Source organism: Canis aureus, chromosome 4 (assembly GCF_053574225.1).
Source record: "Canis aureus isolate CA01 chromosome 4, VMU_Caureus_v.1.0, whole genome shotgun sequence".
Taxonomy (NCBI): Eukaryota; Metazoa; Chordata; class Mammalia; order Carnivora; family Canidae; genus Canis; species Canis aureus.
This window is the reverse complement of record NC_135614.1, coordinates 23895941-23923169: the sequence shown is the minus strand read 5'-3', so window position 1 is coordinate 23923169 and position 27229 is coordinate 23895941. Positions and strand designations below refer to the sequence as shown.

The window sequence follows — 27229 nt, the reverse complement described above, 5'->3', positions numbered from 1 at the left end:
CGCTGGTTTTAAAATGGGTGCAAATTCTTGGACTCTCCTTCCATTGACAGGCAGGTCTATGTCCCCTTGAAAGCAGGTGGGCTTGGTGAGTGCTTGACCTGCTGAGTACGGCATAAGTGACACCATGTGGCTGCAGAGACTAAGTCACAAAACCCATGTAGCTCCTGCCTTGCTCTCTTGGAGCATTTGCTCTCCAGCCACAACACGACATGTCCTACTACCTGAGGCCAACGTGCAAGAGCCCATGGGGAGGGGAAGGGAGGAGAGAGGAGAAGAGAGGAGATGGAGACAGGTGCCTGAGGGGACCCAGCAGCTTCCAGCCCGGCTGTCTGCTAGCACATAAGGGACACTACGCCAGAGCTGCCAACTGATGCGGCCCAGATCACGACAGACACTAATTACGGTTGGTGTTTTACACCACTACGCTTTGGGATCATTTGAACACGACAGATAACTTCAACAGCCCCAGAGCATAACACGTTTGGAAGGACAGGTCTATTGAGGCTTAGCACACGTGAGGCCCATGTGCCGCCCTCTCCCCTCCTAGGCTCAGAGCAGCCATGGCCAGGCCAATTAATCGCAGCAGCACACTCCCCCACACCCCCTCGGAATCCTGTTCAACCAGAGACCCAGGCTGGCACTACAAAGTTAGCAGAGTTGGGTAAGACTGATTTGCCATCAGGGACCTAAGCTTTCAGGCGGCTATGCCCAGAGAAGCCCAGGTTCCTGGTGGCAGCTTAGAGGAAATCTGGGCAAAGCAGCTAGGGCTGTTGCTCCTGCAAACCTCAGCTGAGAACAGATGGTAACAGTCCCCGAGCGGGGTCTCAGGGTCATGCTCGCTCGCCTGGCTGTCCCCCACATCATTGCTTCTTCCACAGTGCAACCACGGGACTCCCTCCCCGCTCACCTCTAACACGGCATCAGAAAGGTCCCTACTGAGCCTCTGTGAGCGGTTCCCACATGAGCTGGTGGCCCATTCCCATAGAGTGGGAGCCAAAATCATGAGGTGCCAGGCTCTTAACTTCCAATTGCTCTCAGGAACGCTTGGCGGGGTACCTGGGTGGCTCAGTCAGTTAAGCGTCTGACTCTTGATTTCAGCTCAGGTCATGATCTCAGGGTCATGGGATCGAGCCCTGAGTTGGGCTGTGTGCTGGGGGTGGAGTCTGCTTGTCTCTTTTCCCTCTGCTCCTCCCCCTGGTTCTCCCCACCCCCAACTCTATAATAAATAATTTTTAAAGATCTTTAAAAAAAGAAAGAAATGCTTGGAAGACCCGCCTCCACAGGCCCTGCCCCCCGTGCCTGCCCAGCCATCCACATGCTGGCATCTGGCCACACCGTCGATAGCCCAGGCAGCTGGTGACAGACAGGCTCCCAACATGGGAAAGGAGGAAGAGCTGGGTCCCCACATGCCTCCTGCTGGCTGCTGACAGCATCCTAGCCTGTGTCTGGGAAGCGAAAGTCCAGCTCCCTGGCTGGGCTCCCACAGGGAAGGGCCCCAGGTGGCAGGTCTGACTTCTCAGCCTTTGCTGCCTGCCTCCCACTTGGGTGCCTGCCCTTGGAGCATGAAGAAAAGCAGCAGCCAAGAAGGAGAGGCGAGTGGAGATGGCTGGAGGGAAGGCACGGGGCCTGGCCCAGAAAGGAACATGGCCTACCTGTTGACGAGCAGGAAGTTCGCCATGAGGCACAGCACGGAGGAGACGGTGGAGGCAACAGTCAGGTAGCTCTCAAAGTAGTTCTGCAAGCACAGAAGTGAGGGGGCTGCTGATGTCACTGGGGACAGCCGGGAGGGCCCCCCTTGAGAGCAGAGACAGGGCCCTTCCCGGGGGTCTTCAGAAACCTATGAGTGATGGATGATAGGTCTACCCCAAGATGGCATGGTCCCACCCCATCATGACCCAAGACCACTTACTCAGTCACTGAACCGACACTAATACAAGCTGTGTGAAGTGCTGGGGACATAAGTTAGGATAAGACGCTGTCCCCACCCCCAGAGAGGCTGCCTGCGGCTCTGCAGCCCGTGCTCCCACCTATTCTATCTGTCCTACCCACAGAGGAGCCAACGGGGACAGGACTCAGCCGCGAGCATGTGCACACAGAACAATTGTGCCCTACCAGCCTTCTTTGCCTACTACCCAATTTCAATTATCCAAATGCATTTTGTTAGGTCCCAACCACATTCTCGCATTCTTGCAACCAAGGGAGGCCTCTTAGCAATCCACCAACCCTGATGCCCACAGGGTAGAAACTTTGTTCCGACTCTGGATTCGCCCCCTCAATAGAGATGCTACCCAAAGTCAAAGCCACTTTGGGAAATGGCTCCTAGACTGGCCAAGAGGAGGAAAAAGGGGCATTTTTCTGGAAGCAGTAGTAGGGTTTTCTAGACAAAGCATGCATGAGACCATATGATAAGGAGCTCCTGATTACAACGTGCTAGAACTTATAGCTAAAGATGCTGTATGGCAACCGTACGTGGCTCTCAAAACTCAGAGAACTGTCCACTCCTTAGGGTAGATATTACCATGTATTCGTTGTTCCTCGTGTATCTTTTTTTTTCTTTTTTTTTTTTAGGTTTTTAAAAATTTATTTCTTCATGACAGACACAGAGAGAAAGACAGAGACATAAGGCAGAGGGAGAAGCAGGCTCCATGCAGGGAGCCCGATGTGGGACTCGATCTCAGGACCTCGGGATCACACCCTGAGCTGAAGGCAGATGTTCAACCACTGAGCCACCCAGGTGCCCCTCAATATACCTGTCTTAAAAAAATCAGAAAGGGCTGATGACATAACTTGGCTTTGGTCATTGTATGTCAAGCCATGAACCCCAGCTTGGTGATGACCACGGGTTCTACGCCGTGAAAACAGATCACATGTATTAAGCATTTCCTGCGTGCCAAATACAAGGGCTTTGTACTAAGTATATTGTTTCCTCTGAAAAATAAAAAAGCAGCTGTGAGTATTCAACTCTGGAAAGCTCACAAAATTGGACTTAACTGAGGCAATATTTTGAGTCACAAATGTGCCAAGTGCAAGGGACAATGTGTGGAAAAAAAAAAAAAACCCTCGCCAATGTGCAGAGAACTGTGGCCGTTGTAGGGATCGCTACAGAGAATGAGACAGGCTTCCTGCCTGCTAAGAAGGAAGCATCCCACTGGGAGAGTAAGATAGAGTGTGAAGGCATTTTCATCTCAAAACACCACAGGAAAAGATGTAAGAATTCTATGGGTTGGTTTCCCCCACCCCCCAAATCAGAGGTAGGAGTGGTGAGTTCTAGAAGGGGTTCTGGGTGGGTTCTGGGTGGGGGAGTGGGACCAGGGAAGGCGGACTTCGTGAGAGAATGGGAAGGAGTAGGGGTTTGGGGAAAGGTCCCAGAGGAGGTAGGGCCTGAGTGAGAGCTTGAAACGGAGGGTCAGCTCTGCCCTTTCTGGGAGAGTCTGATTGTGACATGGAGCCCGAGAGAAAGATATCAGAGTGAGCTCCTTCTGGCCTGACAATGATTGTTCCACGCTCCCTTTCCAAGCCTGCACGGTGCTTCGTGGTCTTTGAAATCTGCACCCTGAATATGAGGTGGTGGTGGTCTTGCAATTAAAATGGTAATCACAGCGAATGCGGTCCATCAACCATGAGCCTTAGAAATAGGCTTCCTCCTTTGAGATGCCACCTCATTGTTCCTGCCCTGATGGGCTCAGTAGAGCCTGGACTGGACCGAGGCACTCAGTCAATTACGTCCTGACACAGTGGCTGAGCCGACGTGAGGCCAGGCAGGCGGCAGGCGGAAGCAAGGGAGAAAGGCCCCGAGGGAGAGACAGCCGCAGGTGGGGGCCAACCCGGACGTCCCCAGACCCAAGCCCCCCGATGAGGTTCCCTTCACTCTGTGGCTGCTCATTCCGTGGCACATCTCCAAACGCCCATCGCATGGGATGCAGGATCTCCTGTCTTTGTTTCTTCGAGCAGGCTCAGGTTCCCTGAACATTTTAGGAATGGGGATTTTCTATGTTCTGGTTTGTTGATATTTAAGCGGATAATAAGCCTTTTAATGTTGGAAAGCATTTTAAATATTGACAACCGAGTAAGGCCCTGACTCGCTTTCTGTTGATGGAGCCCATTCTCTAGGCTTTACCAAGAGCACGCAGGAGGGGCGGAATGGACTGGACCCCGGGCTGTTTTTCTACTGGTACAGATGGGGGGAGCTGTGAGTGGCTGCGTAGGCTGACTCAGCACACCCCGTGGAGCTCTTCTTTTATTTCTTTCTTATTATTTTTTTAATTTAGTTCCTGATATAAACATGTGGAGGAGTTTTACTTATTGTAAATAGAGTTCTAGCAAAATGTGGTGGGCAGACTCCCTAAGTGGCCCCATAGTCCCGGCCTCCTGTGCTCATGCCGTGGTATGTGAGCCCCTCTGCTAAGTGTGGGTGGGAACCTGTGACTTGCTTCTAACCAAAAGAATACAGCAAAGGGATGGACAGACGCGGTTATGCGTACAGGATAACGTCACATGAGATGGAAGCACTTGTCCTACTGGACTCTTTTTTTTTTTCTTTTCTCCCTTGATGGGTCAGAGGATCCAAGTGGCCATGCTGGGGAACCTCCAAGTGGCAAGAACTGCAGGTGACCTCCTAGTTGCTCAGAGAGGTTTCTGGCCAACACCCAGCAAGAAACAGAAGCTCTCCATCCTATGACTGCAAGGAATTGGATTCTCTCTCTCTCTCTCTCTCTTTTTTAAATAACTTTTTATTTATTCATGAGACACAGAGAGAGTGAGGCAGAGACATAGGCAGAGGGAGAAGCAGGTTCCCCACAGGGAGCCCAATGTGGGACTTGATCCCAGGACCCCGGGATCACACCCTGAGCCAAAGGCAAACACTCAACTGCTGAGCCACCCAGGTGCCCCAAGGAATTGGATTTGCCAACAGCCCAAGTAAGTCTGGAGATGATCCTTCTCCAACCGAGCCTCGGGTGAGACTGCAGCCCCAGCTAAGCCCTTGGGCCAAGGATTCCATCAAGCAGTGCCCAGACTCCTGGCCCACAGGCCCTACGAGATAATAAATGTGTTGTTTTAAGCCACTGAAGTTTGCAGTATCTTGTTATGCAGCAACGTGTTCCTAATGAACGAGGGCTTTGGATAGCTGAGTTTCCCACTATTCAGAGTTTTTCTGAATATTGCTGCCTTCTTGTTGTAGTTTAAATTTAGTTTCTTGATGAAAACAGGGATAGCTGACCGTGATCTTGCCAGACACAAAGACCAATATATCTGCCTGCGAGGTCAACAAAGGTTATGCTTGTGGACATCGGTCCCCTTGGCCTTCCTGCATCAAATCCTTTGCTGAAATTAGGCTCATTTTTGCAAGTGGCATGTGTGATTCCAAGAAACAGGACTTAGCTTACATGCCACCCCACATCTGCTCACCTTGCCTGCCCCTTGAGCCGTCTGCCCTGCTACTCAGTCCCACGGTCATAAAGCCACTGCCACTGCTGCCCCCAGAGAAGGAGCTGACAGCTAAGGAGAGATGCCTGTGCCTGTACACTGCCCGGCCTGCCCCTGAGAAGCACTGGTTCCTGTTCCCTGGGTGACGGTGGGAGGGGTCTGGGGACACTCTGAAGTAGGGTGGTGGGGGGAGGAGGGAGGAAGCCCTATGAGTTAGGCTTTGACTGAGAGGCAGGAAATGGGAAGGAGACAAGAGATAAACTTCTTGATTTTCTTTTCCCCAAACCGACTGGTCTAACATGTGGTGGCCTCGTGTGGCTTCTCTGGATTCATGCTGGGTGCCTGAGCAACCAGCTGTGTTTTGTTATCAGGCCATATTTGCTCTTTCCCATCCCCGCCTCACTTCCCTTTTTCCTCACTCTTGCTTCCCTAGGACCGTGCACCCTGAGATGGCATTCACACAAGACAGGTGGCCTCGGGCTCCTTCCTGGAAGGCCCTACCTTCCATCCTGGATTATGCCCTTTGCAGACCTGCAGCTGGCATTTCCTTCCTGGGTTCATCTCGTTTACCCGCAAGGGATGTTGGGGCCACTGTCTCCTATTTTACTCCAGGAAATGTAAAAACCTTTGAATATTGGTTCAAACACATTGGTAACAGTCCTGGCTCCTCCAAAGGAATCTGTCCTCTCCATCCCACAGGGTGATCTTATGCCATGCGATGTTTGGGGATAATTCACGACATAGTTCACCTGCACTTGGGGCTGATTCCTAGGAGCAACCTCAAAAGTCTCTGTTGTTATTTATCACACCAGGTGCCCCACCACATGATCGATGAACATGGCTTCCACCTCCAGAGGTGAACCCAAAGACCGCAAAGCCAGTGTCAGCCACGTAGGAGTGGAGGGATGAGGAGAGCACCGGGGCAGTGACACTGGGCCACCTCAGGTGACAGCAGAGGCTGGGCTTTGCACACCCAGAGTGAACACCAATCCTGAAACTATGATATGAAGGAAGCCTGCACAGTTGTGCAACATGGCAGCCCTGTGTATACAGTCCATGGAAAACCAAGTCTTGCTTGTATGTGTAACGGGGGTCGGTTTAGGCCTCACGTTCTTACAGATAAGAGACTGCGTGATTCAGCAAGAAGGTAGGGCCACAACATGACTGGGAGCAGCAGGGCAGGACATCATGAGATGATGGGGCCTCCCTGAGCAGGGTTCTCTGCCTCAGCAGTCCGGAGACCCTGAAGCTGGTAATCCCACAGCCCTCAGCCCGGCTGGAGGCCGCTGCCCCTCCAGTCAGCAACCCGTTCCTTTGTTCACTGAAGATGCGGCCGCCAGTGTGCTCCGCACTGTGCCGGTGGCTTGGTGTATGCTCTCTGGGAGCACATACTTGGCACAATCCTACAAAGATCCTACAGTTTGAGTACAGTGCACACAAGGTATGGTGGGGGTGAGGGGAGGAGGGGCCCAGGGGGCTTCCCGCAGGAGGTGCTCTTGGACTACAACCTGGGAGGCTGGGGGAAGTTTGCCAGCTGCCTATGGAAGGTGGGGGTGGTGGGAGGGAGACAGCACTCTAAGAGGCAGGAACAGGGCAGCCCAGGTGGCTCAGCGGTTTAGTGCCGCCTGCAGCCCGGGGTGTGATCCTGGAGTCCCGGGATAGAGTCCCATGTCGGGCTCCCTGCATGGAGCCTGCTTCTCCCTCTGCCTGTGTCTCTGCCTCTCTCTCTCTCTCTCTCTCTCTCTCTCTCCGTGTCTCACATGAATAAATAAATAAAATCTTAAAAAAAAAAAAAAGAGGCAGGAACAGCATGTGCAAAGGCATGGATGCTTCTTTGCAAACCTGCCCCTTGGGCCCGAGTGCCTTTGTGACAGGGCCAAGTGCCCCTGAGGCCTTCCTCAGCATTGACAGAAATCTGTGGAGCTGTGACAAAACTGTGCTGTGCATAATGCCCAGACGTCCTGGGAGAGCTGGCCATGGAGCCACGGCACCCACCCTTCTCTTTTAGGATGCTGATGGGTGACGGTGGCCGCGTCAGTCCCCTTATGAATCCACCATCCCAATGGCAGGTGAGGCCCAGCTGAGGACAAAAGATATATCTCATCTAAGCTCCCTGTACTCAACCATCTCCCTGCACGCTGCCATCGGCTGGGGCTCGGGCGAGGCTCAGCACACTGGCAGCGGGGACACCAAAGTCATCCTTGGCATGGGCAGGTAAGCCTCGCAGAGCACCAGGTAACTGCCAGGGAACAAAACCGCTCATGCGTGGCCTGCACAGACCCCACAACCCCTCTGCTCTTAATGCAGCCTATAAGCGCAAGACCAAACTGGGTTTGCTCCCATTTTACAGATAAGGAGCCTGAGGCTAATAGAGGCACCTACCTGGCCAGTGCTGGTGGCAGATTTTCTGTTGGGGGGGTGGGAATGGGAGGGTCATTTGGTTGCTCTAGGTGATGTGGCCTGCCTCACAGATGCACAGGCCTGAACGCTGGCCCTGGGATTGCGACACGTCACCGGGACACCCCAGAGGCCAGCGCTGGCAGCCCATGTGCCTTCCCAGCAGTAAGCAGGAATCAGCTTGCAGAGTCTGAGGTTCCATCAGGTCGGCGTTCTCCCACTGTCCCAGGCCTTAAACACGGGTGACCTGCCCAAGCCAGCAAGCAAACGACGGGGTCTCCTTTCTCTCCCCTCTGCGGTTAATTCTCTTCTCCTCCAACCCCACAGTCCATTCCCCAGGCCATTTCCACAGGGCTGCGGCTCTGAGCAGAGTTAAAAGGAAAAAGATTCGGAGAAGAGCCCCGGCTTCTGTCAGCCACCCGAAATGGATGGACACGGTCCGCTGACGAGCACAGAGCATGCTCCAGAGGCCATTAGAGTCTGGAAGAGCCAGGCAAGCTTCCAGCTTCTCCCCTGACCTGTGCCAACCCCAGCACAGCCCGGGCCCCCAGGCCGAGTACAAGTGGGGCTCAGAACCCCGACCCCAGGGTGCCGGGCGGGTATGGGGGAGCCGCTCTGGCCTGTTGTGCCGGAGATGAGAAACGCACGTTCATCTGTCACGCCCTGGCCGGGGCTTGCGAACACCAGCAAAGGGGAGAGCCGCTCTTCAAACACAATTTAAAAACCCACCAGAGCCAGCTGGCCAGATGTGAGGCCCATTTTACGAGGGGGAACATTTCCCCACCTCCGCCACGCTGAGAAGCTCTGTGCTAAGCATCTCTTCTGGAAGAATCTAATTCTGGGCTCAGAGGCCAGGTAAAGAGGTTTCTTCGGGCAGGGAGGCCCCGAAATGAGCCTGTTTATCTCTGGCAGGCCCTGGTTAAGCTGCTTCTCCCCGAATGCTATTTGGGCACTTTGAAATAAGTGCAGCAAATTAGTCACGAGCTGCGGCAGACTAACTTGGTGCCCGGCCGCCGGCGGCTCGGAGGCCGCCTCGTGCAGCCCCCACCTCAAGAGCACGGCGGCAGAGGCAGCTGGCTCCTGCAGGGGCGAGAAAAAGCGATTCGGGCCCGGGGGTGGCAGCTCGAGGCAGCAAAGCGTTACCTGGATCACAGGGGCATGAAATTAGCAGCAGCAAGCTGGCTGGAGCCCAGAATAGTTTGCCGCTGCAAACTTGCTGTCTTCGGATAGCCCAGCTCTACGGCCTGGGATGTGGCAAGGAGGCGCCCTTGCCTTGGCATCGGCCAGGAAGTGAGCAGAAGGCAGGTGTCCCCAAGGGATGCAGCGGGCATCCTGTCTGTGGGCTCCCCATGTTCAGGGCACAGGCCCAGGAAAGCCAACGGGGGCACGGATGAGCTGGGAGGGCTAGCTGGGCAATGCCTGTTCCAGGGCCCACCCAGGTGAGGGACACAGGAGCCCAGGTCCACCAAGGTGTGATAGGTGGCCAGGGGCCCAAGGGGAGAGCAAAGCCAGGTCAGAATCAGACAGGTAGATGATAAAGATGCTGGCCAGATAGACCCAGCCACCTGGTGGGGCCCCCCATCAGACCTGTATGCACAGCTCTAGGCTCTAACATCACCACTGATGCTCGGGGGCTTGTGGGCCATCTCCAGGCCCCAGCTCCCTGGGGCCACTATAAATCTTGCTCTTTAATGGCCCAGAGGCCCTTCTTAGCCCGCAATCCTTTTTGACATCTCCCTGGAATCCTGCCAGAAGATAAGCAGAGCTGCTGAGATTTTCTGGAATGAGCCTCCCTACTCTCCTCTGCCTCTGTGCAGAGCTCCTAGAGGACAGCTTCTCTCCCCCACCTTCTACGACTTCTAGGAGATTTGCACCATGAATGCTCACCTTCCCTGTCTGCATTTTCTCTCTCTCCTTCACTGCTGGGCCTTCCTTCTTGCCTGGTTAACGGAAAAAAGCCTCTCTGACTTCATGTCTTTTAGCCACAAGGCCCCTCCTCCCCTTTGCCCCAAATTCCCTAGACAGGCAGCCTGTGCCCTCATTCCTAATGCCTTACTCCCTCCCAGGCTGCTCTGGGGGAAGACTCTTTCAAAGGGGTCTCTTTGAAGCCCACCCATAAGCAGCCCACCTGACACAACATACCACCCCAGCTATAAGGGGCTGAAGAGTATTCCCCCAAATGTACGTCTCCCCAGAACCTCTGAATGTGACTTTATCTGGAGATAGAGTCTTTGCGGACATAATTGGTTAAGATGATGTTCATACGGGATCAAGGTGAGCCCCAACTGCGAGGACTGGTGTCCTCATGGACAGGAGATGGCACACAGATGGAGGCGGGGAGAGGGCCATGTGAACAAAGGCGGGGAGAGGGCCATGTGAACAAAGGCAAAGAGACCAGAAGTACACTGCCACGACCCAAGACTGCTGGGAGCCCCCAGAACCTGGAAGAGGCAAGCAAGCTTCTTCCTAGAGTCTTTGGGGCAGATGGACCCTGCTGGCCTCTTTGTTTGGAGCTTCTGGCCACCAGAACTGAGAGAATAAAATCCTTCCAGGTCTGGGCGCCTCCTCAGGGCACCCACACCCTCCCTCCCAGACTCTGGGACTCCCAGGCTGCCCCTCCTGCCCCTCCTCCTCCTCCCTCCACCTGTGCACTCTGCCACCAGAGACACCTCCTGAGCCCCACTCTGAGTTCCCTGTCCCTGTGCCACACTTCTGCCTTGGGAAGCTCATCTTTCCTGGCTTCCACAAGCCCTGTGCCTACATCTGTCCCTCCCTCCAGAATAATTTTCACTGCCTACCACTCATCCTCCCCAAGTGGCCCACAGAGCCCCAGGTGTAAGCTCCCCCATCAAAGGCCTTGGAGAACATCTTCGGGAGCACCCCATGCCACCTGTCCCTAGGCTCCAGGGTCTGCCCTTCTCAGTGCTCCTGCTCCAAGTTTCTCTGCTTTCCTTCACCCTCTCCCCAGGTCGGTCACTTGCTGGTCCCCACATCCCTAGCCAAGGACAGTGGCTCATGCTCCCATCTCCGAGAACTCCCCTCCCTAGTGTCCCACCACTCAAGCTCCTCCTTGGGCCTGGCCACCCCCTGCCTCCCTGACTCCAAGCCATGCTCACGGGTCTGGTCCTTGGCTGCTTCTGCTGTTTAGCTCCAGAGCCTTGGAGCTCAGCCCTCCTTCGGCTCCTCAATGCACTGTTCCCCCTTCCTTGACCCCCTTGTTCCGGGATGCTCCAGTCTGGTTAAATGGTGGGGGGGCATGTGAGGTGAGGGAAGCCAGGAGGGGAGACTACAGATGGTGTCAGATGGAGGGGAGGGGTAGCAGGCCAAGGAGGGGTGCTTGTCTCAGAAGGAACTGGGGAGCCACGGAGGAAGGCTTCTGAACAGCACTGGTATGCTCAGTGCCGGGCACAGGGGGGTGGCCTGGCCGGAGAGGGTAGAAGGATTGACGGGAGGCAGCAGGTGACAGTGACTACACATTGATCCATCCATCTCTTTGCTCAAGGAACAGTAAAGGCAACTGATGTGCTAAAGCCCGTTCACTTACTCAACAGCAACGGCTGAGCACCTTACAAGTGCCAACATGTGCTAGAGGCTGGGACCCCTCGGGGCTCTAGTGAGGGAGGTAGGAAAAGGAGTAAACACAAGTGAAGAAAAAAAAAGACTGCAAGTTACAGTAAATGCGATGAAAAGAAAAACCAAGTAAGGAGCTCTACAGAGCCTAGTGGGGGGCCTGATGTTGGTGAGGGTGGTAAGAGGCCACCTCTTTTTTTTTTTTTTTAAGAGGCCACCTCTTGAAGGAGCTATGTTTAGACCTGAGGATAAGCTATGTGAGGGGTGAAGGGAAAAGCATTTTGGACAGAGGGAACAGCATATGGCTAGCCCCAAGGCAGGAGTGGGTGTGGTGTGTTTGAGCACCTAACAAAGCAGGCTGATCCTGGATTGAGGGAGTCAGGGAGAGAGTGGGGCGGCCAGGCTGGAGGCCAGGGGAGGCCAGGGCAGGCTGGGGCAAACAGGCTGGCGTGGGAGTTTCAATCTTATTCTAAATGCAATGGGGAGGCACTGCAGGATCCCTGGGCAGCTGAGAAACTTGGTCCAGGTGCACAGTCACTGAGCCCTCCCCGCGCTTTGCTGTTCTGAGTGCCTCTCATGTATTTGCCCCCTTGATGCTTACAGCACCTCTGCCAGGGACGAGTCCTGTTACAAATAGAAAATGGTTCAGAGACATGAGGCACTTGTCCAGTCACACAGCTCCAGCTCTGTCTGCAGCACTTGTCCCTTTATCTGGTGCAGCAGATGGCCTCTCCACTTAATATATTAAAGAGACCACCTCTGTAGCCTGCATGGTGACTCTATTGCAGGGGACACCCTGGGGCCACAGAGAAGAGAACTGGAGGCACTTGAGACATTTAGGGAGGTGGAATCACAAAACCAGCTGACAGACTGAGCACGGGGTGGGAGGACAGAGCAAAACAAAGTGGTACCCCAAAGTTTCAGGTGTGACCGACTTGCTATAAGCAGGGTGTGCAGCTGACTGGGCGGTGGAGGGCGTCTGCTTCCGTGTAACCTGAATATGCCAGTAAAACAACCTGACCAGGAAGGATCCCAAAGCCCTGAGTGTGGGGACCACAGTCCCAATCCTGGGAGGAGGATCCTCCTCCTGTTCCCTCTCCTCTCCAGGCCAGCACCAGACAGGCCTTCCACAAACACTTCTAGATTAATTCACCATTCTGCACATACTGATGGGGCTCAACAGATATTCTAGGCACATGGGATGTAGCCCAAGTTCCCGCTTTCACGGAACGGATGGTCTGGTCAGCGTGACGGTCGGCAAATGCACACACAAATAAATAAATAAATGATGTGCCAGGCGGTGATCAGTGTTCCAAACAGAAATCCTGCAGGGAAGGTACCCCTATACTAGATCTCGGAACACCCGTGGGGAAGACCTGTGAGGGAGCGTCTAGTCCAGGCAGGGGTCAGCAATCGACTGCCCACCTGCGTCCCCCACCCCCTGCCCGCCCAGGGCCAAATCTGCCTGCCTCCATTTTTATAAATACTAGAAACTGGTTGGGCCCATTTGCTTATGGATTATCTGTGGTGCAGAGCAGGATCTCTGCAAAAAGGGATCACGTGGCCAACAAAGCCTCAACTACACACCATCTGGCCATTTGCAGAAAAAAGTGTGCCAACCTCCACCTAGTTTCTTACATAAGGAAAGAGAGCTGTAAGTCACTCAGCAAATTTGAAACATGGTAAGAAACAGAACCAGCTCTCCTGAACCTCAGGTCCTTCTACCACTGAAGGTGAGTGTGGGACATGGAAATGTCACTTCTGCCAGCCCTTCCGCCTCCCTCGTCCAACAAGCCTCCCCCAGGCTCCCCGACAAGGCAAGCTGGCCTTTGATTTGCATCTTTTCTGCACGCTGGAACCTCAGCAACCAGGGCAATGGCTCAGTAGCAGTTAGAAGTTAGACGGAGGGTGTCAAAGGACCAGGGAGCCCGTCGGTCCACAGGATCACGGCCTCTGAGGGCGGACAGCTGACTCAGAGCTCCGTCACTGCTGAGGCTCAGCCCAAACTGTGTCCTTCCTCTTCTGTAGCCTGCCCACATGGCCAGGGTGAGGAGGAGCAGGAGGCCTTCTGCACCTCCAGACTGCTCCAGAGCATCAGTTTCTCCATCAGGAAACTGGGGAGGATAGTAACGAACTCACCAGGTTACCCTGCAGATAAAGGTGGTAGATCCAAAGGTGGGCAGGCATGGACTTCATGGCAGGGATGTGAAGTCAGCGGGTCATTGCCAGTCTTCCAAGAAGACTCCCCATCTACCCACACACCCTTTGCTGGCAGGGGCGGCTTCTGCAGCCCCCAGAGGGCTGACATCTTCGGTGTCCCAGGGCTGAGAGCAGGGGACAGGGCCAAGGTGTGTGGCATGTGGGTAAAGAGGAGGTGGTCTAGTGGCTCTCCAAAGAAGGAAACCCGGGAGGCCCGCCCGGAAGAGGGAGCAGAGGGACTCCTGAGGAGACCTAGCCAGCACTTCCTTACCCAACATGCCTGCAGGGAGGCGGAAGCCACAGGCTCACAGGGTTGCTACAGTCCTCGGGTGTGTGTGAGTGCACACACAGAGGACCCCTAAGAGGCCGGCTAGGACTCCCCCCCCCCCCAGACCTTCCCAGATGATGATCCCTGTAACGAAGGCACCCGGCAAAGACCAGGATCTGGCTCTGCTCTCTGGATACACTTGATGATCAATCATGTTAAGGAGACATTTGAGCACTTAAGGCCCAGGCCATGTTCTAATTTGTCGAGGAAATCGCCTCTGGATTCCAAGGACGAGTGCGGGAGGAAATAAAATCGAAGGCAGAGGGGGTGGGGTGGGGAGCGATCGATAACCCAGGGGGGCCAGGGAGCAAGGCGCGGGTAGGGAGCGGAGGCCGTGAGCACGCACAGAGAAAATAAAAAGAGAATTTGAGAAGTCCAGGCCACCGAAGGCGTGACTGACAGTGTTTTAAGTCGGGCTTTTTCTCTCCCTCTGCAGGATGCAGCAAGAGCTAAAAACAGAAGAAAAAGCCATCACAGGTATATTTATTGGGAATAGCATACTGGCTGGGTCTGCAGTTAGAATCAGAGGGTGGACAAGGGAATAAAAAAAAAAATGACTTACTTTTGGTTCTAATTTTTAAAAATGGTTTAGAGCAGCCATCCTGCTAGCCCAAGCCACTGGGCAGCTGCGGGGAGGGACCTGCCCTCTCTGCCCGGCGGCTGCTCACCCATGCCCTGCGTGCGAAGCCTGGGGCCCCGTTCCCTCCTGCCTCACCCCCAGACTGTCTCGACTGTCTCCCCTTCTGGGATGACAGGGCTCAGACCAAATCCTGCCTTGATATACTTTTGTGGGGGCAGGGGGTGTTTTAGCACCCTTCTTTGGAATTCTGCTCTTCAAGAGAAGATTGCCAAATGAAGTCCACAGAGCATTTCTTCCATTTGGAGGGATGAAGTTGCACTAAGACTGGCCTGCGGGAGCATCATGATCCACCTACACCCAGAATGGTGCAAGCTTCTGTGGCTTGCATGTGGCATGGAGAAGTGGTTCCCCAATACATCAGGAGCACCTAGTGACAGCAGCCCAGGCCCACCCCAGGGAGGAGGAGCCAGGGTGGTGGGATATGGGAATCTGGGCATTTATTTGCCAAGTGTTCTGGGAAACACGATGCAGATTCCGATACCTCTGGGTCACAGCCCCACTCTCACCTTCCTAGCTCCGTGCCATTAGCAGGTTCCTTAGCGCTTCCACCTTTCCTCCCTGTCAAATGAGGCAAAAATGCGTCCTCACGGCCGGCTGGCAGCAAATTGGTAGAACAGGGTCTTTTTTCTTTTCTTTCTCTTTTCTTTTCTTTTCTTTTCTTTTCTTTTCTTTTCTTTTCTTTTCTTTTCTTTTCTTTTCTTTCCTTTCTTTTCTTTCTTTCCTTTCTTTTCTTTTCTTTCTTTTCTTTTTTCTTCCTTCCTTCCTTCCTTCCTTCCTTCCTTCCTTCCTTCCTTCCTTCCTTCCTTCCTTCCTTCCTTCCTTTCTGATTTGGTTTATTTACCCATGAGACACAGCGAGAAAGAGGCAGAGACATAGGCAGAGGGAGAAGCAGGCTCCTCATGGGGAGCCCAACGTGGGACTCGATCCCGAGATTCCAGGATCACGCTGAAGGCAGATGCTGAAGGCAGATGCTCAACCGCTGAGCTACCCAGGTGTCCCGAGCAGGGTTTTTCGAATGACAGGTTGCCACCCACTAAAGAATATGAAATCCATCTAATGGGTCACAACTCCAGTTCTGTTTCCTTTTATCTTGGCTGCCTTCTCTCCTATAGGTAAGGATGACTCCTCTGCATTCTCTCCTGCCCTACCCCCACCCCGTACCCGGCAGCCTCAGGGACCTCACTTGCCTCACTTTCTCGTTTCTCACACCCCCTCTCTACTGGGACACCCGTATGAGCACACACACACTGGCTGCTATTTCTCCTGAATAACAACTAAAACCAAGCCAGAAAATCCATACCCTTTCTGACCATCCTTCCCCGGAACTCCTGTCTGGCTCCTCTAGAGTAAGAGTTTGGAAGCTGCCTCAGTGTCCCTCTCCTATCCTCCAGCTAGGCTAGCAACCTCCGCACATGGTGAGGGCCTCCCCCCTCACCCAGTGACATCCCGAGCACTCTGCAGATGCTGCTGGGGTCCAGAGAGGAGCTCTGACAACTCACCCTGGAGGAAGTTCTCCCAGAGAACTCTCGTCATGTAGCCTCAGTCTACAGGGCGGGTGCTCTGGTGGGGGGCAGAGAATAGCTCCTCATGACCCCTATGCGGTAACCTCTCCCCTGGATCATGTGGCTGCATGTTGGCCTCACCTGGAGAACTTACACATGCTTGTGCCCTTGCCCCTCCTTCAGTTGCACCAGAACTAGGTGGGTGGTTGGGGTAGGTGGGTGGGCTTTAAAAGCTCCCCAGAGGATTCTAGTCTATCCGACCAGGGTAGGTGGAGAGGCCGGAGGGCATGAACAGGCTCGGCTCATCTCCAGACTGCTCCAGAGCCTCAGTTTCTCCATCAGGAAACTGGGGAGGACAGTACCGAACTCACCATGTTACCCTGCAGACAAAGATGGTAGGTCCAAAGGTGGGTAGGCATGGAGTTATGGCAGGGACGTAAAGTCAGCGGGTCATTGCCAAGACCTCTGATAATCTGTCTTCCAGTTTCCTCTTCTTCAAACTAGGTCATCCTGGTTCCTTTTAACCCTACCTCTCTGAATTGGGGTGTCTGCCCTTGTTTGTAAGGATGGCTTCCAAGGCATGCCTCCTCCTTTTTTGGAGGGTACTGAGGGATTGGGCCGGGACTAGGTGTTATAATGAGGGGATGTCCTTGGACGCCCCTGTGAACCAGGCCAGCCCAGGTCCCTTGCCTACAGCAGAAATCTCACTTCATGTCTATGCTAACCCACATGAAAGAATTGCTTTGGTGGTGGCCACTACGACCCCCAGATCTTCTTCTGCACCTTGCCCTCCCTATTTTGGACTGGGGTGATGGGGCTTTCTTCCCCAGCCATACAGTCACTAATGCAACAAATGTTTAGTGTTGCCATTTTGTGCTGGGCACTGTGCCAGCTGTGCTGAGGGCACAGGGATGTATGTAAGAGAGCTGCATGCCCTACCGCAGAGAGCTGAGTTTAGTGGTGGAGGCATGCCCATCTGTGAACTGGGTACTCTCATCATGGATAATAACACTCCCACTACATGGACCAATTTTGCAATCATCTGTCCATCTAAAGTCTCTGTGACATTCTCTACAGCCCTCGTTCACTATGTGACTTGAGGCAGCTTACTGAACCTCTCTGAGCCTGGCTTTTTGTCTAAGCCAACAGTTAATGAGAGGCGAGTTTAACACCCCCACCAGCACAGCAGGCACAGAGTCGGGCTTGGAAGACGGCGGCCGCTACGGCACGGCCCCACCTTTTTAGAGCAATTCTTCCCTGCTCATACTCTAGTTTTCTGGGCTCTGGGCCCAAAGGCCTGTGGTGGATTTATTCACAGTTCTTATTCCAGGGACTAGAGACAAGGGGGCAGGTGAGCACAGGACACCTTCTAAACCATCCCCAAAGCTGTCCTGGGCAGAAGGGGAGAAGCCTGGGATGGGAAGTGACCTTGAAAGTCACATCAACAGGAGGGGAAGGGGGGGTCTGTACCAACATTTCCGCTCAGCCCAACCCCCCAGCCAACAGTATCAGTCCCTGGGAAATAATAAAAGGAAAGTACAGGAAAAAACCAGCATCTAGACACACAGCTAATTGAGTTGCAGGTGGTGGCTAGAGACAAACGCACTTGACTCCTCCCCCTCCTTTCCCCAAAGTGGCCCTTAGGGGACAGAGCAGACCAGCCACCTCTTGCAGGGAAATCAAGAAGAGAGTGGGAAAGAACTGGGGAGGTGGGTGGCAGGCATGAGGAATTAGGCAAAGAAAAATGGCCTGCAAAATGCAGAAACACCTCAGCATGCTTGCTTCCCAGACCCGGCCCATGAATCGAGGGGTGACAGGTCTCTCATCTCTGATGCCAAGAGCCAGGAGCTCCGGGCAGCCGCAGGTACTACATCTGCACCTGCCAGCACTTGGAAAGAGGCAATAAAGCATCGTAGCAGGGCCTGGAATGCTAAGTGCCTGCAGCTGGGAAGGGGCCTGCCTTGCAGCGAGAGCAGTTCACCGCAGACGTCCTCCGTGCGATGCCCCACTCCTGGGCACCGGCCGGGGCTTCCTCTCCTGGCCTGAGCAGCCTGCTCCCGGAGGCCGAGGAGATGGACAGGGGAGGGGACAGGCCAGATGCACACTCGGCCCAGCCCTGGGGGCTGCCCTGGCCGGGTGCTGGCCCAGCAGGGATCTTCTGGACGAAGCCCAAGCGGGCTGGGTAATTTACCGAGGCTGGCAGAAGCTGGGATGCTTGAGTCACTGGTATATAAAAGTGGATCATAAAGCACCCCAGCTAAGCCAGACGTCTGGAAATACACCAGGGCCACATGCAGCTTGGAAGTGTGGGCCCCATCCCCCAAGTGATAATAATGATAATAATGTTTGTACAGCACTTACAGTGGCGGTGCCAGAGCCTGTTCTCAGGGCTTTGTGTGCATATTAATTTACTTAATCCTTGAAGCAGCCCTAAGAAGCTGGTGGTAGTAGCATCCTCCTGCTCTATACCAGGAAAACGGGGCAGCACAGGCCGGAGAGCTAGGCACCAGCCAAGGCAGGATTTGAGCCCATGTGGTCTGCTTCCAGAAGCCATGTTCCAGCTCGTGTCTGTCCGACTCTGCTGGGCTCATCAGTCACCTTGGGGGGGGTGCGGTGGTACATGGTAGCCTGCAGCTCCTGACTCAGCTGGTCTGGGGTGGGGCCCGCATCATTAATAAGCTCCCAGGTGACGCCGGGTCCAGGGACCGGACCTTGAGTAGGAGGCTCAAAACTCCTAGACCACCCTCCTAAGTATGACACCTCTTGGCTGTGGAAATGGCTTTATGCCACACTGCTCTGGCCCTGGGGGCATCTACGAATCCCCAACGCAAACAGGTCTTGGCAGGGCATCAGAATCAAGGGGCTGGGGCCAGGGGAGGGGGCATGAGGTCCTAGAATACCCACATCCCCTCCTCACCTTAGCTTCATTCAATCAGAATCTCCGCAGTGGGGCTCAGATACAGATTAAAAAACAAAACAAAACAAAAACAAAAACAACTCCCTGTGCGATTTCAGTGTGTAGCTGTGTACAGTCCCTGAAACAGACAACAGGGCTGCTCCAGTCAGTGTGTCAGGTTTATCCCTACAACACTGGGGAAGGGTCTTTGGGGTTAGGTCAGGGATTTCAGATAAGGGGTGGTAAGCCACTGCCTGGGCCAGTTGAGGGGTATGGCTTGGGTCTGCTAGGGTTCTGTCTTCTTGTCCCCTGGAGGGGAGGGGCATGTTTTCAGAGACGCCCACACTTTCCCCATCCATGAGCGGACACCAGCCTACTTCAGCTGTGGACACTGAGGGTCCTGATAAAGATCAACCAAACCCTTGAGCCCTCCTCTCCACCAGGCCCTGACCTTGGCCTCCACCCTGTCTTCCACCTGCCCAGCCCAGTACTAGCAAGAATCCTGCTAAGTCAAGTTATCGAGAAGCCCTACCGCTACCCTCGTGATCTCCGACCACCCTCGCTCTCTGAGCAAGTTCCTCATCCCCCAGCCCCAGTGTGCGTGCCCTTGGCCTGCCTTCAGACAAGAAACCCCCCTACCCTTGATGGTTTCTCTTTCTTCCATCCACTGAGCTCTCACCCTGCTCCGTGGCTATAAATCCCCACATGTCCTTGGAGTATCTGGAATTGAGCCCCATCTTGCTTCCTTATTGCAACAGTCTCCACTAAAGCCTGCCTTACGGTTTAACAAGTAGCAGAAGGATGTTCTTCCTTAAGGCTGCCCCCTTCTCCCCAGAAGGAAAAGTCACGCCCTGGAGTGAGCAGCCCCGGTGGCGGGAGGGGGCTTGGTGCCTTGGTGCCATGGCCGACCAAACACAATGCCACTCCTCAGGTTGGCATTTGAGGCCCGAGCAATGACTTCAGGGCCCAGGGAATGATCTCATACCTTATTCCTCTCTTCCATGTACCCCACATACAGGAAAAACCCGGTGCTTCACTGCCCCGCACACCCCTGAATGTCCTGCCATCCTGCCTCTGCTCAGGCTTTTCCTCCCACCTGGAAGTTCCTCTCCCTCTAGTCCACCTCTAGCCACCACCCCGCCCCCCAGTCTTCATTCCTCCCCCCTACTGCCCTGTCTTCCCCAACTGTACAACCTCCCATTTAGCTGTTCACGCAGTTCTCTGGGATCACGACCACATCTAAAGGCTACATTGTGCAGCTTCCTTTGCAGCTCCTGCGGTCACATGACTGAGTTCTGCCCAATGCCAGGTAAGCAGATGCCATGTGTGTTACTTCTAGGAATGTTCTTATGCCTCTCCTTCTCCCCTTGCTGTGATGGTTGGAGCTCCAACAGCCATCTTGGACTGTGATGTGATCTTGAACATGGAAGCTACACATGGCAGAGCAATGAGGTTCCTGACCACATGGAACATTGTACCAGCATTAAGCTGGCTCCTCCAGACTTGAACATGAGAGAAAAATTAACTTCCATCTTGTTTTACCACTGGTTTTTGGAATTTTCTGTAACAGCTGAAGTTATTGCTATTAGAGCCACCTTTTCAAATCCCTGGAGTCATGAGCTCTGGATTATCGGGTTCACCATACGACAGGGCCCAGAATCACCATTTGCATCTTCTGCCCAAGTTAATAGTAAGCAGGCTGAAGGCTGCAATCCTGCCTTACCCACTTCCATCTTCCCTGCCACATGAAGCATGAGGCTTCATCACACTCCACACAAAGCACATCTCAGGACTGAGGTCTTTCTACTGTGCTCCAAGACAACACACTGATTTGCATCCATATTCTCAGCATGGTGCCTCCCGGAATGGTACACCCAAGTACAGTTGCCCTTCACCCAGTCTAGGCCGCTTGCTCCCACCACTCTCTCCCACTCCCAGGGTCCCCGGCTCCCAGGACGAACAGGCCCTTACCAGGATGTCTGAACTTGTGGGTTCCTCCCCTGCGGCTGGGTTGGAGCAGTTGCTGAATTTGAATACCCAGTACTCCTTGGCAGTGATAAAGAAGTTCCATGGCAAGAGGCCGCCAATGCCCAAGCTGAAGAAGATGATGTAGGCACCATTGAAGCGGTCCTTGGGTCTCTGCAGGCTGGGTGGTGGGCGGTCCAGCAGCTTCTCGAGCAGTGCTTCCTGGTCAGCTCGGAGAGAGCTGCTTGCAGGTCTGTAGGTGGAATTTGAACTGTGACGGTAGTCATCCTCTGAGGCCATGGCCACTCCTGGAGCAGAGAGGAACACAGGCAGGGCAGGTGGTCAGAAGCTTAGGCTGGGCACGGCTAGGGACTCACCCATCCTACAAAGCTGACTGTGCCCTCATCCTGGGTCATTAAAGCATGGTTAGAGAGCTTCAGGTTTAAGGATTAGGGAGAAAGACAAGATACCAACTGTAAGTGACCAAAGGATCACCCCTGTCCCTGTGGAGGGCAACACAGGTTGCAAACAAGTTGTGGGCTGGCCAGGTATAAGGCAATGTGGCACAGTGGGACCTACGGCAATGGATCCAAAAGGGTAAACCTGATCTCACGGCATTCAAATTTCTGTGTAGTCATAAAAAAAGGAATTAGGATCCTTGATTGGCAAAGAATGTTCTCCAAACTCTTTTCAACTTTACATGAGAAAAAGTAAGAAGCAGGCAAGTGCGCAGAACATGTTACTATTTGCACAAAAAAGCAGGACAGGGCTGGGTTGGGTGGCGAAAATACCCTCTGAAAGGACACACAAGATATTTCAAAGAGTGGTTGCCCCTGGGGCAAGAGGCTGGGTTCCAGGGGGAGGGAGGGGTCTTCACTGCCTACTCTTTGTGCCTTTTGAATTCTGAACTATGTGAAGGTATTATGCGCTCAGAAATAAAACCACAAATAAAAATAAAGGCATTCAAATTAAACAACAAAAACACCTAACACCATGGTGTCTAGAGCCGCCTTCAGAAGCCAGTTTGAGAGATCTAATAGTCCACTCCCTCATTTAATTTCTGGGAAACAAAGGTCCAAAGAGCAGAAGGCCGCAAGCCTGGGTCTGCAGCTCCTGTCGGGGTCCCCACCTCAGTCCCTCACATCCCACCAGGAGACAGCCACTCCCAATCTGTGACAGCACCTAAAACTATCTGAAATTTCTGGGTTGCTAGGAACTACTGCCTACATGACCTTGGGCAAGTCACCATGCTCCTGAGCCTTGATTTCCCCATCTGTAAACCTAGGGAGGCCTTTTTACAATGATTATGTAACTGCAGCTGGCTGGCAGTGCCTGGCCCATGGTAGCAGCGGCTGCACGAACGTCAGCATCTTCCCCGCCATCCTGGGCTCGTCACCTGGCTGGCTGGCTGCTGAATTTGGCTGCAAAGTAGCATGCCTGCTTCCGCGCTCTATATATCACCTAGGACATGGCAGCGGCTTGATAAATGGGCAGGACTTCCGCAGAGCTGAGGATGGGACACTGGAGTCTCTCCTGCTTCCCTGCCCCTCACCCCTCTCCCCCAATACATCAAGAAATCAATGTGGCTCAGCTCCCATAGGAGGCTGAGCCTTAACTCACAGCATCAAGCCAGGCAGAGCCGGACCCCTTTTCCCTGGGGAGATGGGAACACCCTGTCACACAGGCACAGAGCCCTCTCTGTTATCTCAGGAGAGCCTGGCGACATTCCTTGGAATTAAGCAGGACAAGAATTAGTGCCTCCTTTTTTCAGAGGCAAAGAATGAAGCCTTGAAGGCACCTGATTTGCCCCACATTCAAACAGTAAGAATTCCCAATAGCTAAAATGAAATCCAGTGCTCACGCAACGCCAAGGTCTGCGCCTCACACTTGAGCCTGACAACCGCATCACGTGATAGGGAGTACTCTAAGACTCATTTCACAGGTGACGAGTGAGGCTCAGAAAGGTTCAGTCATTTGGCCAAGGTCACACAGCTACTGAATGGTAAGGACGAGGTGACACAGCCAAGCAGTCTGAGGCCCATGCAGGAGAGGAGGCTGGCTGGCAATGTGAACCCATGTCCACTGGCTCCAAGTACAGATCTCCTTCTAGAAGGCGTCACAGACAACGAGCTATGAGCAGAGGGGAAGAGGATGCAGAGCAACCCTCACCAATGTTTGCTGAATGAACGGACTCTGGGTGGTCAGGATAGTCTCTCCTATGGGGGCAGCATGTACCCTGGAGTGGGCAGGCAAGAGGCTGCCAGACGCCCAAGCATCCAAGCCGGATGCACCTTCCCTGGCTGAGCAAGAGCTCTTTCCCAGCCCTGTTCCAGGGGAAGCCCAGCACTAACAAACTAACCAGTGTGGGCATACAGGCAACATGCCTGTGCAGGTGCGCGCGCGCGCACACACACACACACACACACAATTTCTCAATTAGTGTTTAAAAATGTAAAAATTATGACCCATGTAGGACAAGAGACAAAGGACCAGTGGTTCTTTCCAGATGCTCCAGCTACTGGGGTGGGTGCAGGGGCCCGCGGCGCGGTCACTCTGGCCCACTCTCATCTCCAAGTATCTATTTGTCCAGGACCATTCAGCCTTGACTGAGCTTCTGAAGAAGGAGCCAGAAATTTTCTCTGACCCGGGTCACAGGCCAGGGCATTGGAGTGAGCAAAGTCTTATTACTCTTTATAAAAGCTGGCTGCTGGCTTTTGGATTAAAAAGAAAGAAAGAAAGCAAGCTAAGGAAGAGGCCTGGTGTCGGCACGGGCTGGCTGTGGCCCACTGCATACTCCTCCGTCACCTGCAGGACTTGGCCAGGCTCGGCTCTGCTCCCTTCCTGGGTGACTGGGGGGAAGGGGCAGCGCCTGCGGAAAGAAGCAGAAGTGTGGGGTACCAGGGCTGGTGCAGACCCCCATCTGGAGCTGGGGGCTGGTTCCAGGAGGTTTCTGACTCTGGCTTAGTCCATCTCCGCACTGTGCCTCCATTTCCTCATCTGTGAAATGGGGGTAGGGGAGCTGGTGATGCTAACCTGTGGGAAAGCGCTGCTGGGGACACAGGGTACCACCCGGACAGAATGGGCTCTGGGGTTGTGGGCACCCCCAGCCTCAGACTGCCGCAGTCCGAACTAAGAGTCACCAGCTTCTGGGTACTTTGGGCTGACTCACGGTACCCAGGCCCCCCGCGACCCCGCGGTCAGGTCCCGCGCCAGGAAATCCATGAGGAGGGGCAGGAGGCGGGGAGAGAATCAGGGGCAGAAAGGGCAGAGCGACCCAGAAGGGGGAAGACTGGGGCGGGGGGAGGAAGAGGGGGGACGACGGGGAGGGACTGGGCCAGAGGCACCGCCGTCCAGGGGCTGGGATGCCCGGGGAGGGCGCCGGGTGGGGGGGGCGCCCCGGGGGCGGGGGGGGAGGGGGGCGCCGAGGCGCGCGAGCCCGGGGCGCGGCCGGGGCCTGAAGAGCGGCCGGGTCAGGCCCGCACTTACTGTCGCCGCCGCCGCCGCCGCCTCCCCGGCCGCCCGGCCACCGCGAGTCGGGGCTCCGAGGGGCCGCAGGCCGAGCTCCGCCTCCCGGCCCCGCCCAGGGCCGCCGCCGCCCGCGCTTTCCGGTTCGCACGCCCTTCCCGGGCCGAGCCCCGCGCGCACGCGCCCCGCCCCCGGCCCCGCCCCCTGCCCCGCCCCCGGCCCCCGCCCCGCCCTGGCCCCGCCCCCGCCCCGCGTGCACGTGCCCCCGCCCTCAGCCACCCAGCCCTGCGCGCAGTTTCGGGGCTGCCCTGGGCCGGGCCAGCGTCGGGAGCCCTTTCCTTGTCACCGCCTTCCGGAGGCTCACTGGCTGGGGCAGAGGGGGCGCTGGGCCCGGGGCGCCCCGGGTCCTCAGGACATCCCGCCAGGCCCCCCGCCCGCCCCCAGACAGTCCTCTGAATGGCAGGCCAAGGGGCCACCCTTATCCGACCCTCTGGCTCTCTCTGCCACGCCCCTTACACCCACAGTCTCCCTCTGCCCCTCCCCGCCTGAGGGGCAGGGGTGCAGCATGCCCCTTTCTTTCTTTTCTTCTTCTTTTTCTTTTCTTTCTTTCTTTCTTTCTTTCTTTCTTTTTTTTTTTTTTTTTTGGTATTTTTTTTATTGGAGTTTGATTTGCCAACATATAGTATGACACCCAGTGCAGATGCCCCTTTCACAGCGGGAGGCGCTGGGCTTAGGGAACCGGGGGAGCTGGGGTGCCCAGGCCGGCCTGCGCAGCCCTCACCGTGGTGCTCTTGGGGCAGGGGCTTCCTTCCCTGGACAGACCTACCGTGTGCCCGGCCCTGCAGTGAGGACCTGTGATGTCCTGCTATGAGAAATACATACCTGGGAAGCACCTGGCTGGCTCAGATGGTGAAGGGGGGGACTCTTGGGTTAGAGTCAGGTGTGATCTCAGGGTCCTGGGGCCCAACGGGGCACCAGCCTCTGCACTCAGCGGAGAGTCTACTTGAGATTCTTGGCCCCTCCTCTCCCTCTGCTTCCCGCCCCCCCTTCCCACACACTCTCTCTCTCCAAAATAATTGAAAAATCTCTATGTAAGTGTTAAAGAAAGAAAAGCACAGGCCCCAAATAGTCATTCAGACTGAATTCCCAAACCCCAGCGTACTACCCACACTAAATGCAGTTTCAACTTCCCCCAGAAATGTGGCCTTACCTGGTCAGTCAGGAAATAATTCTTTCCAGCAGCACCAATGAATTTGTCTCCTGGGGTCCTCTCCATCCCATCCCACCCCTGATAAAAGATAAGACAATCCATATGATAAGATATCTTGCTTTTCCCCTAACAAACAACCTCCTCTGAACAATCCTCTCCCCCTCCTTTTTTTTTTTTTTTTGCTAAAAACTTTCTTGCCTCCATCCTCCATCTACAACTTTCCATTTTGTACAGTGCCTTGGAGTGTACCTCTCTAATGGCTAGATGGGGTGCTGTCTGGTCCGTGAATCATTTAATAAAGTCAATTAGATCCTCAAATTCACTTGGTTGAATTTTGTTATTTAATACTGCTCTGTGTCCAATTCCTGACATGAGAGCTTTTAAAACTCTTGGGATTTTCTGGGTAGTAGGGGTGATAAAACAAGCCCCTCTCCACCACTCCAGGGTTTATACAATTCAGGAGACTCTTGCTAGGCCCCTGCGTAGCTTCTGGATGGGGGCGGATTGTGCCAGAGGAAGCAGCCACAGGATTACAGGTTGGGAGTTTCAGCACCACACCACCCCGCTGGGGACAAGAGGGCCTGGAGACTGACTTAATCACAACGACCACCGAGTTAATTAATCATGCCTATGTGCCTCTGTAGAAACCTGTAAATGATAGGGTTCAGAGAGCTTCGGAGTTGTTGAACACATCCACTTGCTGTGAGGGTGGTGCACCTCAACTCCACGGGGAATGAAGCCCCTTTGCTTGGGACCTTGGACCCTGTTCATCTGTATCCTTTATAATAAACTGATACCAAGTTAAGTGTTTCCCTGAGTTCTGTAAGCCATTCTAGCAAATTATTAAAACTGGAGATGGGTATTGTTCCTACAGGTTCCTACAACCCCCCACCTCATAGTCAAGTTGGACAAACGGGATACCCTAGACACCCCATACTTGTGACTGGTGTCTGAAGTGGGGACAATCTTTTTTTTTTTTTTTTTTAAGATTTTATTTATTTCTTCATGAGAGACACAGAGAGAGGCAGAGACACAGGCAGAGGGTGAAGCAGGCTCCCTCCAGGGAGCCCGATGCAGGACTAGATCCCAGGACCCTGGGATCATGCCCTGAGCCAAAGGCAGATGCTCAACCACTGAGCCACCTAGGTGCCCCTAAGTGGGGACAGTCTTCTGGGATGCCAGCTGCAGGTAGTGAGTGTCAGAAGTGACCTGACCTGTAGGAGCCTGGAAGAACTAGTTGTTGTTGGAGGTGGGGGGGAGGTGCGGCAGCGGGAAGCTCATACATTTGGTGTCAGAAACGTTGAGAGTGAAAATTGTGCAGAGGCCCAAAGGTAGGAAGGGCTGGGGTCTTGTTTTGGAGGAGATTATACCCTCCTGGGTGAGGCAGAAAATACGGAGGACATTGGAAACTCTTGCAGGGGTGTGCACAGTGTGGTGGGGGCATTGGTGGGCAGGTGATGGAGGTCAGCAAACTGGGCACCTGGCCACCCTCACTGTGGCCTCCCATCCTTGTTAGCCCTATTCACAGGGCGCAAGTCCAAGGCTGGTAAAAGTAAGTAGCTGGCCCAAGGTCACAGGATGGTGGAGCCTGTATCTGCCCCCCCGACGTCTGACTCGAAAGGTGTTACCTGCT

The 27229-nt window shown here is 54.4% G+C and overlaps 1 protein-coding gene across 3 annotated transcripts in view; it reads right to left on the bottom strand.

Annotated features, from left to right (window-relative positions):
• SLC29A3 (solute carrier family 29 member 3) overlaps nucleotides 1-24522 on the bottom strand; it is a 40746-nt gene extending 16224 nt beyond the window's left edge. Inside the window, exons 1-3 of one of the 3 annotated variants that reach the window (XM_077894882.1) lie at nucleotides 24408-24522; nucleotides 20928-21229; nucleotides 1653-1735 (exon numbers count right to left, since the gene is read on the bottom strand). In XM_077894882.1, the coding sequence (XP_077751008.1) occupies nucleotides 1653-1735; nucleotides 20928-21221 (377 nt within the window). In that variant the 5' untranslated portion in view covers nucleotides 21222-21229; nucleotides 24408-24522. Of the gene's footprint in view, nucleotides 1-1652; nucleotides 1736-20927; nucleotides 21230-22541; nucleotides 22561-23954; nucleotides 24127-24407 lie in introns of those variants that run through there. The other 2 variants (XM_077894884.1, XM_077894885.1) reach the window with 2 other exon arrangements.
• Nucleotides 24523-27229: the final 2707 nt, after the last annotated feature.